We start from the raw sequence: 14304 nt of genomic DNA, 5'->3' as shown, positions 1-14304 counted from the left end.
CTTCCCCTCCTTGGGGGAGGTGGGGGGGAATCTCCATTTTCCGGCTTCTCCTGAGATCCCGGTGCCCACATGGCTACAGCTGGAGCCCAACAGCGCCCCCTGCAGGCCAACACCGAGCACTGCAGGCTCTGCTCCTCCAGTGATCCAAAATCGTGCTACAGGACAGAGAAGTATCAAACTGCTTCCTTTTTGAAGGGGACTTTTGGGTACAGGATTATTGTTTAGTTGCTTTTGTGTTCTGTCACTGTTTTTGTCAATATACATATATCCTTTAATAACGGGTTGTTATTTCCTCCATTTTCCATACTTCCTTGATTGGAGCCTCTTAATTTTGGATATACAATTGCTGAGAGAGAGGAGTTTGGTCTACCTCATAACTCATCCTCCTTAGCAAAACACTCCAGTCTCTTTAAACTGAGACACTTATGGATAATCTCCACTCAAAATTTATGTCAGTCCAGACTACACCATCCATCCATTAAGACATGATATACATAGTTATTCCAGAAACAATGCATGTGGCACATCCATAATACTCCCAGTTCATGTCTGTTGGGAAAATCCCAAGAGTTCCATGTACCTTCAGAAAAAAAACCTTTCCAACTTTTTCTAACTAAGCTCAAATTATGATCTTTGCCATATGTATACAAGCAAAAAATTTGAATTCCACAGTAACATCTCCTATGCACAGCTTCATCCCCTCTAATGGCATTTAAAGGGTCTTGAGCAATGCAATACTTGATGTTAACACAGAATTCATTGACCTGAGCTCACCACTATTCAAAGAAGAAAATCTTCCCCCCATCTTGCCACATTAGCAAGCAGAAGACACTCAGCAAAGAGTCAAACAAAAACCAAAGCCAGTGCGACAAAGTGGGAAACGTAAGCAGCTGGGAGGGGAAGGAACAGGGGAAAGAGTGGGATCTTCCCTTTTCAGTAGAGCCACACTCTTGGATTGGCTCAGTCATAATATACAACTTTAACTTAAGTTGGGTTCTCTGTACCAAGAAATGCATCAAATAGCCACATTGAGACAATCTGGATGGATTTCCAGGTATAGAGAAGACTCAGGCCAGTGAATTAATTGCATCTGTTTTGCCCATATGGACAAAAGGGTTGAGATGATGTCTTGACTGGAATTTGCAGTCTCATTTCACCTGACATTAATGAACTCTGTGTAGCCAACACTACTGTGCATGTCAGGTTAGACACCCTGGAATGTTTTGTTCTGAACCACAGCTTCTGATGAGCTTAGAACATCATCTAGATCCATGGTTTACAGTGATCAGGTGGCATGAGTTCACATAACACTAGAAACTGTAGTCCAGTGGTCTTCAAAAAATCAGCATATCTTTAAGGCACTCCTTAATTAACATGATGCTATGAAGTTTCATGTCATGTCGTCTTTCCATGGCTAAACAGAATCTGACCAACATGATCTCTGACAGTGATTTGGAAGTGTACCAACCTCTACTCTAAGCAAATGAAACTGCCACAGGATTTTTACCTTGCAGTTGCAATTCAACAGGAGGAATCCCATATATTCCTCTCAATAAACTGTAGTGAAACACGTTTGAGAAAGTCAGTAGATGTAATTAGAAAAGCAGCCTTGCTAAATGGCTCTGGAACCAGTCTCCTTGCACCCCCATGTGTGCTGTGGCTGTCAGTGCACGTACGGCACACCCTGATGTCCTCTCCACTCTGCCTGGGCTGTATCAGCAGCAGGAGAAGAAGACTACTCCCAGCAGAGCTATGGAGGCCACGCACACCCACTGCAGCAGCACACAGGCACTCTGAAGGCAGGGCTGAATGAAGTTAGTTCACAATTCTTCTCTTAAACATTGATTAAAGCTGGACCCTCATAGCTCTGATTTCAGTTCACAGTGGAACTAAAAAGCAGTGACAGTCACCATGGTCATCTCATCTCCCACACAGAATACAGAAGACTTGAAAAGTGTGAAGGAGAGAAAAGAAAGAATTTACTGCATGAACTGACTTTCTACAAGGTAGGACCATATACGTTTCAGAAACCCAGACACATGGTGTTAATCATCAGGTTTCCAAGATGCCCTAGTCACAAGATGAAAACTAGAGCACTCCAATGGCTTATTAACTTCAACAGCTTCACTCTTTCCAGCTACAGATTTCAGTTGCACAGATGTTTAGATTAGTATTTCTACTAATTTGTCAGCACAGTTACACACTACAGTGCAATAGAAAAAATAAGCTATCCCTGCAAGAAAGCAGTTGTAGGTGTTACCTTTTTTGTCTGTTTGATCATTTTGGCATTGCTTTAACCAGGAAATATTTTTCCCATCAAACTAACCAACACCACTGGGCAGCCCGGACACAACTGCAGAAACAGACTCAAAGTGGCCTCAGCAACTCAGCCCAGTGACAGTTTCAGAGTTAGACTGAGAAAGGAAAGAAATAAACGAGCATTTCATTTAGCTAGATGAAACTTAGTCAGGTTAGAGCAACACCTGGGGTAGCATAGGTTAAAATGCAACCAGGTAGGTAAATGCCAAACCTCTTTGGGGTTAGCTGGTGCCACACACACGAGCATTCCTTGTCATGATCCTGCCAGCACAGATGCTGCTGGCAGTGTTGCTCACCCCTGACCACGCTGGGTCATAGTGTCTGCCCTATACCTCCTCTCAGCACAACGAGACATAATGCAGGTTCCTCGTCCTCCTCACATGACCTGTGAAGAATTGTTTATAGTTGGTAAGGAGGAGCTCCTTAAACACATCTGAAAACATCACTCTGTTTATTTTGCTGTTTGTCCTCCTGAATGAACGATGAACTTCAATTTAACTAAGGCAGCTGAAAATGTACTGAATTTAGCTGTCCATTCTGGCTGATTTGTTAGATTTAGTAACTAATGAGTTTATTATGACCACAACTAACAGCAATTCAATAATAACAAGAAAATTAAAATAGAACTCCAGCCATTTAAGAGGATCTCTTCAGTAACCATGTTGATGGGAAAGGAAGACAGAAAAGAGTAATGAAAATCCACCCAGAACACTGTTAACTAAGTTCAGAAAGGGAAGCGGAAAAGTTACATTTAATCATCAACCATTTCCTTTCCACCTGACAAGTTTTCATATTCAATACCTTTGCTTTTCATGCCCTTCACAGGCAGTCACTGTCCATCTCATGTCTAAATAGATCTAGACACATCATCTCTGAATGGGGACCTACACAATGATATGCTCCCACACAGGAGCTGGAAGGGGCAGAGAAAGCAATGAGGCATTGTATTTCTAAACAGAAAAGAACATTCTTTAAATACTGATTTGCTAAGTAGTAAAGCTCCCTGTTTAGGTATGAAATTCACACACACCCCCCCTGGTTCTCAGATCTTCACCTTCCATAAGGCCTTCTGTCAGCATGCATTGCCTATACACGCCAATTACTATTGTTACGCCAGTTTATTAGTTTCAGTCTGGCTACCATGAACTCATTTCCAACAATTACACCAAGGAACAAAGTAGACATCTCTTTGTTTCTGATTAACGCATATGTCCTCATCTGTTCCTCAGGTACTTCCTGGATTTCTTTACCTGCACATCCCATTTTCTTCAGAGAAAAAAGATTTAGACTTTTCCTCCCTGGAAAAACCTCTTTTTTTTTTTTTTTTTTTTAATGAGAGACCACATTCTGTGCATTCACATATGAGGACTACAATTAGTCCAAGATCAAGAGGAGCCAGGTTTGGAGCCAATACAGTTATGTCTGATCCTAGAATATCTTAACTAGAGACAACAAAATTTAAGATACTTTGATTGGCTTTTTAAAACATTACACATGCCTCTCAAAATCAGGTTGAGGTAACTCAAAATGGGAGGAATAATTTGTGGGTGTGTTGTAGTTCACTAATGCAGCTAATGCTTTTGCTTATGCCATTGTTCTGCATTTGCTTAGAGGGGAAACTCTGACAGAGCTGAAGGTTTTGCCATCACAGGAATCCCTTACCTTGGAGTGACTCGTGTGAGTTCATCGGAGGGGTGCAGAATGCGGCAGGTGGTGAAGGTGAAGGTGGAGTTGGTTTGTGACATGCACTTCCCAGGATGAGGTACTAAATTAAAAAAAAGCAAATTCTTTGCATTTTACACAGAAAAGGGGAAAATCAAACTTCTGTGTGCTGATTAAGACAGATGCAAAAAGTGATGAGGCACCTTGATGGGATCAATGTAAGAAGAGTGAAATACACAAGTTCTACTTTAACAGACACTTGTTCTCCAAAAGAAACACCTCTAGGACTCCAAGGCCAGTGCTAAAAAGGTCTGCTGAAACTTGTCCATGATCATAATACGTCTTGCTCAAGCCAAACTGAGGCCAGGCAGTGCTTGAAATACTAGCCCTTATCTAAATGAGCAAATAGCATCAGTGGGAAATTACAAGCAGCATTTTCTAGCACCAGCTCAGGAGCACCAGGATTTTCTGCATGCTTGCGCATTTCAGCTTTTAGACTGATCCACAAAAAGGCATCCCCATTACTTCTCAGTAATGGATCCATCTGGCTAATGCTACAGGAATATGGACTGTTGGGGTGGGGAGGAGATGAACACATATTAATTACTGTTTCTGATTTCTCACATCCACAGTATGGAAAAGTGGTAGTTTTTTGGATCCACTACTGTACATCTGTGACATTTCTCTTGTGCCTGTGATTAGGTTCTTTAAGAATGTACGTCCTCAGCTGCACAATATAGCAGATTTTGAATATTTCTGAACAGTTTAGTAAATAAATTTCCTGACAAATGCTGCTGTAAAACTGCCACTCTGTTGGTGCATCAGTGATTTGGGAAAGAAGCAACACAGATCAATTTAAAAAATTGAAGACTTAGGCCAATTTCTTTTTTATTCATAGAAATACTTCTGTGGCTGTACTAATCTGCTATATAATGCAGCTGTGGTCACTGCAAAATAACTACCGAATTTAAGAGCCATGCATCTCAAAAGCTGATTGAAAAATACCCAGAGTTAAATATTACATCAAAGATATCATGATTGCATAGGTTCTCTTAATTAATAACCAAACTTAGCAGTGGCCAAAAGACATGCACAATAAAAACCGTGTGCAGCTCCCGCCCCCTCAGTCCTACCCAACCCTCTGAGCCATTCCCTGATTAAGCCACATTGTAATACCACAGTACACAACTATTCAACACATTGCAAAGGACAGACAGACCAACCAGCTAGACCAGACACCATTCTGAACTTCCAGAGAAGCTTAGCAGAAGCAAGGCAAGTCTTAATCGTGGCTGTGTTCCCCTTCTCATATATAAAGTATCACAGCTCCAAAACAGTGTGTGCAGTTAGGCAGTCCTTTCAGAACACATATAAGTGGTGTGTGAAGGGTAGAGCATGGGGAGTGTGAACAGTGGAAGCAGAAGTGGTTAAGCAAACAACGTGAGGTAACTTCTAGTTAGCGCTGGAATGTACTACTGTACATTAAAGAAGGATGTTCCTAAAAACCCACTGGAGTGTCATGTTAACACACTCGAATGTTAGCACGGCATAACATAACAACAAGCTCTACTTCACCTCCAGAGATGGTAATTATGAAGCTTCAGGAATCCAGTTGCTTTAGAGATTAGTGTGAGCACTATAAAAACTATTACAAGGGAGCACAGCCTAGCAATCATGATTCTCTCCATATTGTAGAGAGTTATAAGAAAATCTGGAGAAAGAGCTCAGATAACTGGACATGAAAAAATTGGTTATTTAGAGAAAACACAGGACTTTAACATGAATCAATTAGAAACAAAGCAGTTATCCCTGGATGATGAATAGAGAACAGAATAAAGCAATGCTGATTTAAGATTGCAAGCTCAACCCAAAGCACATAGCTGTAATACAATCAGTGCATTTTCCCCATTTGTTATATCCACTGGGCATCCCCTCAGATAAGAGACAGGCACACTGAAGATACATAGCCGCATTAGCAAAAGCAAGACTCATTGCTATTAATGAGTCACAGATAGGAGAAGGCTGCTAAAAGTAGAGAAATCACTGACTCTAATAAGAGGAAACAAATTGAAATGATAAAAAAATCTATCCATTTCCATGGATGTATTTCACCCTCAAATACCACTAAGAAAGTCCTGTACCAGCTTCATCCTCCATCAGTCAACAATGGGGTGTATCATACTGCTGTAGCATTTTCCATCCTTTGGACACAGTAAAAAGAGTGAGAATCTGTTGCTGTAAATGAACAAAGTTTATAAAATAGAAACAAAATTATTAATTCCCAACTTACTAATTTTACATATGAATGGCCATTTCCTGAGCTGGTATATTTTCATGAGGAAATAATACATTTTTATAATAAAAGAGACTATCTTCATATATACATGCACCAAAGCATTATTTTTAATATAAGCACCCCTTCCATGTAACTGTGTCTGAAACCAAATGTTTTACTTATATCATCCTTTTCAAAGCAGTGGCAGCTTAATAACCATGCTTTGTATCTGTATGAAAAAAGAATCTGTACATAATTCAGTACTTAACAAAATTTACAGAAATATCATGTGATTTCGTCTGTCAGAAAACATGTGCAAACTGTGCATTCCCCCCCTAAATTAAAATTAAAGCTAAACCTAAGATTGCTGTTGGATCATGTTTTATTTATTCTCAGGAATTAATGATTCTTCACTTTAAGCTTTCTCAAACAATTCATAGGCATTATGGGAAAAATGCAAAACATAATAGCTGAAAGGGACTTTCCCGCTGTAAGCACAACAGTGTTGTAAAAACTTCTTTTAAAATAGTGCAAAAAAGGCAGGTTCCAGTCAAACAGAGAGCTCCATCTTGTGGCAAAACAAACAGAGCTTTCCTCATTCAAAACACAAAGCTGATTTTATATAGCTCAGAGCTGCCTCAGATCCAGATTCAGGACTCAGAGCCTACAGGCCATTGTGCTGGGTGTAAACAGCAAAATAGATATGTTTAGGACATGATCTTCTGCCCAGGGAACACTCAGAGGGCCGTTTAATCTGTGTTTCAACCAGCTTGTGCAGAGGAAGGTACAAAGTTACAGTATGTAAGCTACTGGCCTGCCCCATGCACAAGATGATGTCAAGACAAACTGCGTTTGAGGAATATTTGTAAGAAGTAGCTATACTAAAACAGCTACAAAAACATTGATTTTGTACCACTGGATCCAAACTCAAATTTGCTGAAATAACAGTGAGGAGGCAGAGAGCTCACAGTGACCAGCAAACCTTTTTTTTTTTAATATAAACACCTATTCTGGCAAATGCAGATTTATTAAGAAATTAACTTCAAAAAAATTTATTAGGAAATTAACTTTAAAAAAAATTGGAAATCCTCAGAGTATGACTTGATCCAAATTGGCATAAAGGTAACATTTTAGTCCAATTCTGAAGCAAGCCACTCTACTCATTATTTCAGTGGCACATTTTAAGAAAAGGAGGAAAAAAAGATGGTTCCCTGATCTTTGAGCAGGAACTGCACTGGAATTTGGGCGTTTCTTTAGCACAGGCTGTTGAGACACGGATGAAATGACAATCAGGTTGAGGAGTCCTTACAGCAACAGATAATGATTTGAAACATGAGAAGTTTATTTTATTGCTGAATAGAAAAGAAAAGCTCTGCCTGTTCTGAAAGAAGATAACAAAGGATCACTGAGAGGCATCTGAAGGTGAGAGCTGTGATACTCAGTGCTACCTGTACTGAAAATGCCTGGCTGACAGAACAGGTGGAATAGAGGGTATGCTGAAGCTGATGCCTGGGTTAACAACTACAATAAAAAGGAGATGGGTGATAAATACAACACCTGTAAAATGTGAGCATGGTGCTCTCACAAAGGTGTTTAGGTGCCTTCAGATGTCCTTCAGTAAACACTGGTTTTAGGGGTAACTGTGAATACTTAAAACCTCCAAGAATTCATACATCTATGCCAGGAGTGTTACTTCTGTTATGTTTCTTAAGCAACAAAATTCTTTTCTGACTACCTGCTTTTCCAAACCTTTCACTTATTTTGCCTTTGGAAACAACAAGAGAGGAAAAACTGAACAAAGGCAGATATTCTTTGGACAGGGTCTTCTTCGGGCTGAGGCCACTTTCTCATATGTATGTAATCATGGAGCACAGGTGTAAAAAGACTTCGAAGTATTTAATGTGGCTTCAACACGAGTTTATGCAGGCTAGGATTCCCAAAATAAAATTACAGCATTTTAACAGCATAGACAGCAACTGCTAATAGACTTCTCTTAAAGAAATAATTACTGTAAAATATTCACGCCGTTTAAAAATAAGATATATTTAAATATGAATCAATACCTTAGTTCTAAGAAGAGTTAAAAATTTATTGCTTTTCTGTACAATGTAACCTTTCAGAAGCATGTATAGTAATCCTTCTAAAAACAACTCAAACATAAGACATTCATTATGTGTTTTTATGATTTTAGGCATCTTTTGGAAAGATCACCAAGTCATGATTAAGGTCTAAACATGAAATACAAGAGTGCTGATTCCATAATGCTGTGCACACATCTATTCAGAGCAATCAATCAGTGGAACTAAAACACCAGTACTGAAAGACCAGTTCATGCACCCAATACTAGCAGGCAATTAAACATATGCTGCATCATGTAGCCCTTCCAACTTCAAAATTAGAACATTCATAACATTATTCAGTGCTTTGAATGGCTTGTTCGTTTTGTTTGAATTAAAAACCCACAACAAACCAAACAAAAAACCAACCCCAACAACCCCTCCCTCCAAGACAGATTCTGTACAGTTTTATAACATACTACATTTTCTTTCACAGAACAAAAATTTGTGCTGCAAAAATTACTTGCCCTAGATGGTATTAAGAACACTGTGTCCTGTAACTTCTTTACGATACCAATTATGCTGAGTGTATACACAAGTCATATAAAAATTTCAACCTCTTCCTGGGTATTAAGCTAGAACTGCAATACTGAAATTCACAATCCTCCCTAAAGTTACTCTACCCACACACAGCATGTGGCTCCAACAGACCAACTGCAGATCATAAAGTACATACATGTTCATTTCTTCTGAAATGTCCAGTGCCATAACTGGGATAGAATATGCATTTATGGTGAGGAAACTATTTTATATATCAGAGGATACTACAGGTTCCAACACAGGGACAGGAAAATTCAAGGATTGTAACTCATGAATACTCTGCCAGAGAAGATCTCCAGTGCAAAAATGACAAGATACAAGGCTCAGAGCATACAATACAATGAAGCAGAAACCTGCCCAACAGACTAAGGTGACCTACACCTGCTGGGAATGGTCCTTGTAGGCACTGTATTACTAAAGACATTTTGGTCTGAGGCTAGAAGACCTGTAGCTCTAGACTGGCACGCTTTATGGCCTGCAAACAGCAACTGTATGATGATACTTTTTATAAATGTCTTGAACTAGATTTTTCCACAATGGAGCTATCTTGGATTACAAGCAAAAGCACTATTGCTAAAGACTGTGTCCAAGATATTTCTCTCCTTCCCTTTTTATTTTACTTCCGCATTTTCTAGCAAGAGTTTATTTTGTACACTGCCAACTGGAACCTCCCTTGGAATCATGCAAGCAATGAGGCTGGAACTTTGGACTCATGACAGGGCTCTAAGGAGCCACACGTCCTTACACACCCCTACCTGCCTTGCATTTCTTCCAGAGAAATCTAGGAGAAAGAATGCTGAAAAGGCTTTTTCAAGAGAAGCAATGGCTATTTACATAAAAAATAAATTCATAAGCTAAGCATGCAACTCTTCTCCCAAAAGGAATTCTTCAGTAGGCAGATTGTAGATACTAAGAAGTACTGCCTCATTAGTAAGTGCCTACTCTGAAAACATCCACAATTGTTTTCTCCCAGTATAACATCTGACAAAGCACTTCACCAAGAAGCAGATACAGCAGTGTCTTTACTTAATTTGAGCAACACAACCAGTAATGAGGTGGTAGCTCATGGATACTCTTAAAGCCTAGGCAGCTGAACAATTTGAAAGGAGGATGGGAAATCAAAATTTTCAGTGCACTTGTTCATTCTTAGTTATTAATTTTTTACCCATTTATTTCTCTAATGTATTAAAATTACCTAGAGAACAATACAAAGTGAAGTAGGATTGCTAGAACAATTTCATAGATTTTACCTATTTCGCCAATTTATAATGTAGGGAATTTGCTGAAAACCCTTGTCCGAGACAGAGTTTTCCCAGGAAAAATTAGCAGTAACCAGTAAATAACCTATTAATAACAGTGACCTGTATTCAAATCATAATGTAGACAGAAAATGGATGGAAATACCAAACTTTCTTGCCAGTTTGTAATCACAGAGCAGGGCTAGATTTATTGTTCTACTCTAAAGAAAGAACTCTTCCACATTATTACCCAGAAATGTTTTACTAATCCATTCTTAAAAAAAACCAAAGGACCCAAACTATGTCCTTGTCTATGTATAGCTCATGACAATCAGTTTTTCTACATTTTTGACATGTTCCTTTGTAGAAAATTCTTACAATTAGAAAATTGTTCAAAGTGTAGCCCAAGCAACTAAGCAACTTTTTTGCACAATTACTGTATCCTGAGTATATGAAGAACTGCTTGTTCCCTTCCTCTGTGCAGCAACACACTTTAAAATTAATATCTTTTGTTGAATTTTTTATTCCCTTGATCCTAAAAATGCCAGTTATTTCAGTCTTTGATTATATCAGTCTATGTTTCCCCTTATATCTCCAGCTTTTCTTGCTGTTGTTACCCAGACACTTCAAAATTATAAAAACCTGGATAATATCCAAAATGGTACAAAACTCCTGCAGAGGCATTATTTATTTCCATATCATTATAAAAAAATAATATAAACAATATTTCTGGGCAATAGATCTCTTAGAACAAAGACAATTTTTGCCAATTGAAAGGGAAGCTGAAGGGTTTGAATATCAAAGAACTGGAACAGGCTGCCCAGGGAAGTGGTTGAGTCTCTGTCCCTGGACGTATTTAAAAGACCTGAAGATGTGACACTTAGGGACATGGCTTAGTGATGGATTTGGCAGTGTTGGGTTAGCAGCTGGACTCAACGATCTCAGCGGTCTTTTCTAACCTTTATGATTCTATGATTTCACCTTAATACATCTGAATGCAAAAAGTAGCTTATATTTAATAGTTGAAAGCACTGAACTACCACTGCAGTGAGACTTAAAGATACTCTGCATGTCATGATAATAACAGATATATTATTGTTTAGCCCTGAGACAATCTAATCTTCTGAAGACTAGCCAAATATTAAATTATGATTTATCCCAGAAAAAGGAAAGGGAAGGAAGTGTCTCCATTTAAAGTAGTTACATAAAAACAAGAAATCTGAAAAAAAAGGAGTTCTGGTAATTTTCTGATTCTTAAATATAATTCTTCACCAGATTTAAATCTTAATGAAGATTATATAGCTTATTAAAACAAAACCCCCCAAAACCCAATAACAAAAAAGAAACCACACAAACTCAAAACACATCTATAGTCTTGAGAACCTGTAACCTTGTGCAATAACAGACCACTAGTGTCAGTTCAGTGTGTCTAGTAATTCATGCAGTACTGTGTCACTTAAAAATGTTTACGTCTTAATAGGGTAAAAAAAGGAAGGACAGGATTTAACAGTGTGGTCGAGAGGGAATGAGAGAAATGTCATTAGTCACTGCATACAAACATCCTCTTAATTCTTTATCTCAAAAGGGCTTTAAAAACAGGTTACTGTACCCGAGGTAAGTGAATTACACTTACAGAATTTCTTTGGTGATTTTCGAGGCACTTCCATTTGTTTCAGCAAAGGCAACTTAGTTGCACCTTTATGTAGTGGTTTGAACTTTAGAACACCAATCTTTGTACAAAAATCTACAGAATGGCAACACCTCTTATGAACAGTCAGAAGAGTATCTGCACTACAGTCATACAAAATATATGTAATCCATACATTACATACACTAAACAGCGTGCACTAAATACACATACAAGTTGCACACGTGCCACACAAAGGTTTGTGAACAAACCACTTCCTTTTAGCAGCCTTCTCTTATCAAAATAGAGTAAAATATTGACCACAGATGCTGTTACTGAAAAACAAATTAAAATATTATCAAGGAAACGATTTTTGAGCAAATGTTAGAATGGTTATGTTCTAACCACTGCACGCATTAACGTGCAGATGCTACACACAAAGCGATATTATGGATGCTGTTCTGGAGAGACGTGAGAATGGCCCAGTAATCAAAATCCTGAAAAGATGTCAGTTTTACTGGACTTAATGAGTTTCCCTCACCAGACCCCTCATCATCGTCAGTCGCGGACTCCTGCATCTCCTCTGTGAAAGCCTGAGATTGGCGGGGGTTATTCTTGTTGTCTGAAACAGTCACTTGTGCTTGTGACCTCTCACCTGAGGTCTCTGTGTGCTGAACTGGCGTCGAGGTAGTTAGGCCCTTGTAAGAAATGTCACCTGTCTCATCTTCCTCATAGTCATTAAGGCAGTACACTTCATCCAGGTCCAGGTCTAGGGTCCTGAAGCCCTTAGTGACAACTCCGGGCCTTGGGTCCAGGATCCCACCTAAGTGAGGCTGAGCCAGCTGCTGCCAGTGGTGCAAAGTGGCAGAACCTTGAAAGGGAACAGAAAGACAACAAAAACAAATTAGTAATCAATCGAGGACCTAAAAGACAGAAAGTCCCACTTTGTTTATCCAGAAGACCAAAGGTTTGGAAGCTCCAAACCTTTAATGTTTCTGGGTTTAATATTTCTAAGAAGACATGCTACAAGACAAAACTGCTTCACCTATGCTTCAGCATTTCCACATCAGTGTGAAATAAACTGATCACATCAGCACTTAGGCAAAGCCTGGTGGTGAGCTGTGGCAGACTTGTGCATGTGCACATGCCCTCCCTGTAAATACTCTCATCCCTTTCAATTCATGGGATTAAGCAGGAGCAGAAAGAATTTACATTTAACAGTTGATCTGAGCACCATCACAGAAAGCTCTAAGAGGAACATAAACCACGTATTCCCATGTTAAGCTCACACTAAGACGGGTGCTGAAAACATGCCAGAATCTACCACCAGTGGCTAACGGGAGGACAGTAGTCACACAGATTGTACAGCAATTTTGGCTGTGTACTACATGTTAGATAGCCCCATGAACTTCAGGCACGTGTAAGCAGATAATACTTCTGAACTATACATCAAGTCTAAATACCTGTATAGCTCCTATGCTACAGGAACTCAACTACTATGTAACTAAATGCTACTGTACCTGTAGCTTCATCCTTGGCAGAGAAATGTTTTGAGGAAGGAGGTACATTTTACAGAGAAAAGCATTTAAAATTCAGTGTTTAATAGGAGGCAATTAGTCAGAAACAGCAATGGATCGAGATAAACTGATATATACACTGAGATGGGCCCACTGCAATCAGGGGAGGATTTATCTGATTCCTCAAGTAGTGATTAAACACTGCTTGCAAGGGCCCATGTTTTCCTATGTGCCCACCATCACTACTGTGTTGAATTGTGTGACTTAAAACCATACATGCCCTATGACACAAACAAAAAAAATCTGTATTTTCATCTCTGCCAGCTCAAATCAGAACAGTTTTTGTTGTCTTATTCCTGTCCCCTCTCCCCAAAGCAGAATACTCATTCAATGAGCTGGCACACAAATGCCTCACTCATATTCAAAGACTAAGATATTGTTCAGTTCATTGCTTGGTATATGTAAAAACCTAAACAACTGCAATAACTAGAGAAGGGATGGCTCTTACATATATTATTTTGCATCTGAGAAAAATCCTATGGAATGAGAAAAACTGTCATTTCTAATAAGGATATTTTATTTCGGGAAGCTTACTGTGGAATAGGAAGTGAACAGGGAAAAACTCTGTCTCCAGAATGACTGGGATCTGTGGGCAGCATTTTAATTAAGCCTATCTCACTTTTTCTGTAATTTTTAGCTCAGAATAAATGGATCTGCTTTTTTTTTTTTAATTTAAAGTAAGTTTTGAGGGACTAAAGAGGATTGGAACCCTTGAGTTGAAACCATTATAACCCTCAAATAGATAAACGTAAAAAAGAGACATCCATATAACCTGTATTTACTTCTGAACTATCACAAAGGACAAGTTTTTTTGCTTCTATATAAAAGAAATATCCCAGAATGTGAACAAAAGCCAGATATTGTCAAGCGTTAACCAAGGTTTACTGTCAGACTATACTCCAAGAATTAAAGAAAAATGGCAATCAAAATTTCTTTCTGCACTGCATGC

At 38.9% G+C, this 14304-nt stretch overlaps 1 protein-coding gene across 12 annotated transcripts in view; it reads right to left on the bottom strand.

The window, feature by feature from the left end:
- Positions 1 to 2600: 2600 nt before the first annotated feature.
- Positions 2601 to 14304, bottom strand: part of TRAK1 (trafficking kinesin protein 1) — a 97475-nt gene continuing 85771 nt past the window's right edge. For 4 of the 12 annotated variants that reach the window (XM_017837574.1, XM_017837577.1, XM_017837576.1 and 1 more), the window contains 3 exons: positions 12320 to 12649; positions 3982 to 4084; positions 2601 to 2704 (listed from right to left, as the gene is read on the bottom strand). In XM_017837574.1, the coding sequence (XP_017693063.1) occupies positions 2632 to 2704; positions 3982 to 4084; positions 12320 to 12649 (506 nt within the window). In that variant the 3' untranslated portion in view covers positions 2601 to 2631. Of the gene's footprint in view, positions 2705 to 3981; positions 4107 to 6122; positions 6217 to 6274; positions 12650 to 14304 lie in introns of those variants that run through there. The other 8 variants (XM_017837578.1, XM_017837579.1, XM_017837581.1 and 5 more) reach the window with 8 other exon arrangements.

This window comes from Lepidothrix coronata, unplaced genomic scaffold, assembly GCF_001604755.1.
Source record: "Lepidothrix coronata isolate B3197 unplaced genomic scaffold, Lepidothrix_coronata-1.0 Scaffold306, whole genome shotgun sequence".
Classification (NCBI taxonomy): Eukaryota; Metazoa; Chordata; class Aves; order Passeriformes; family Pipridae; genus Lepidothrix; species Lepidothrix coronata.
This window is presented reverse-complemented; position numbering and strand designations above follow the sequence as displayed.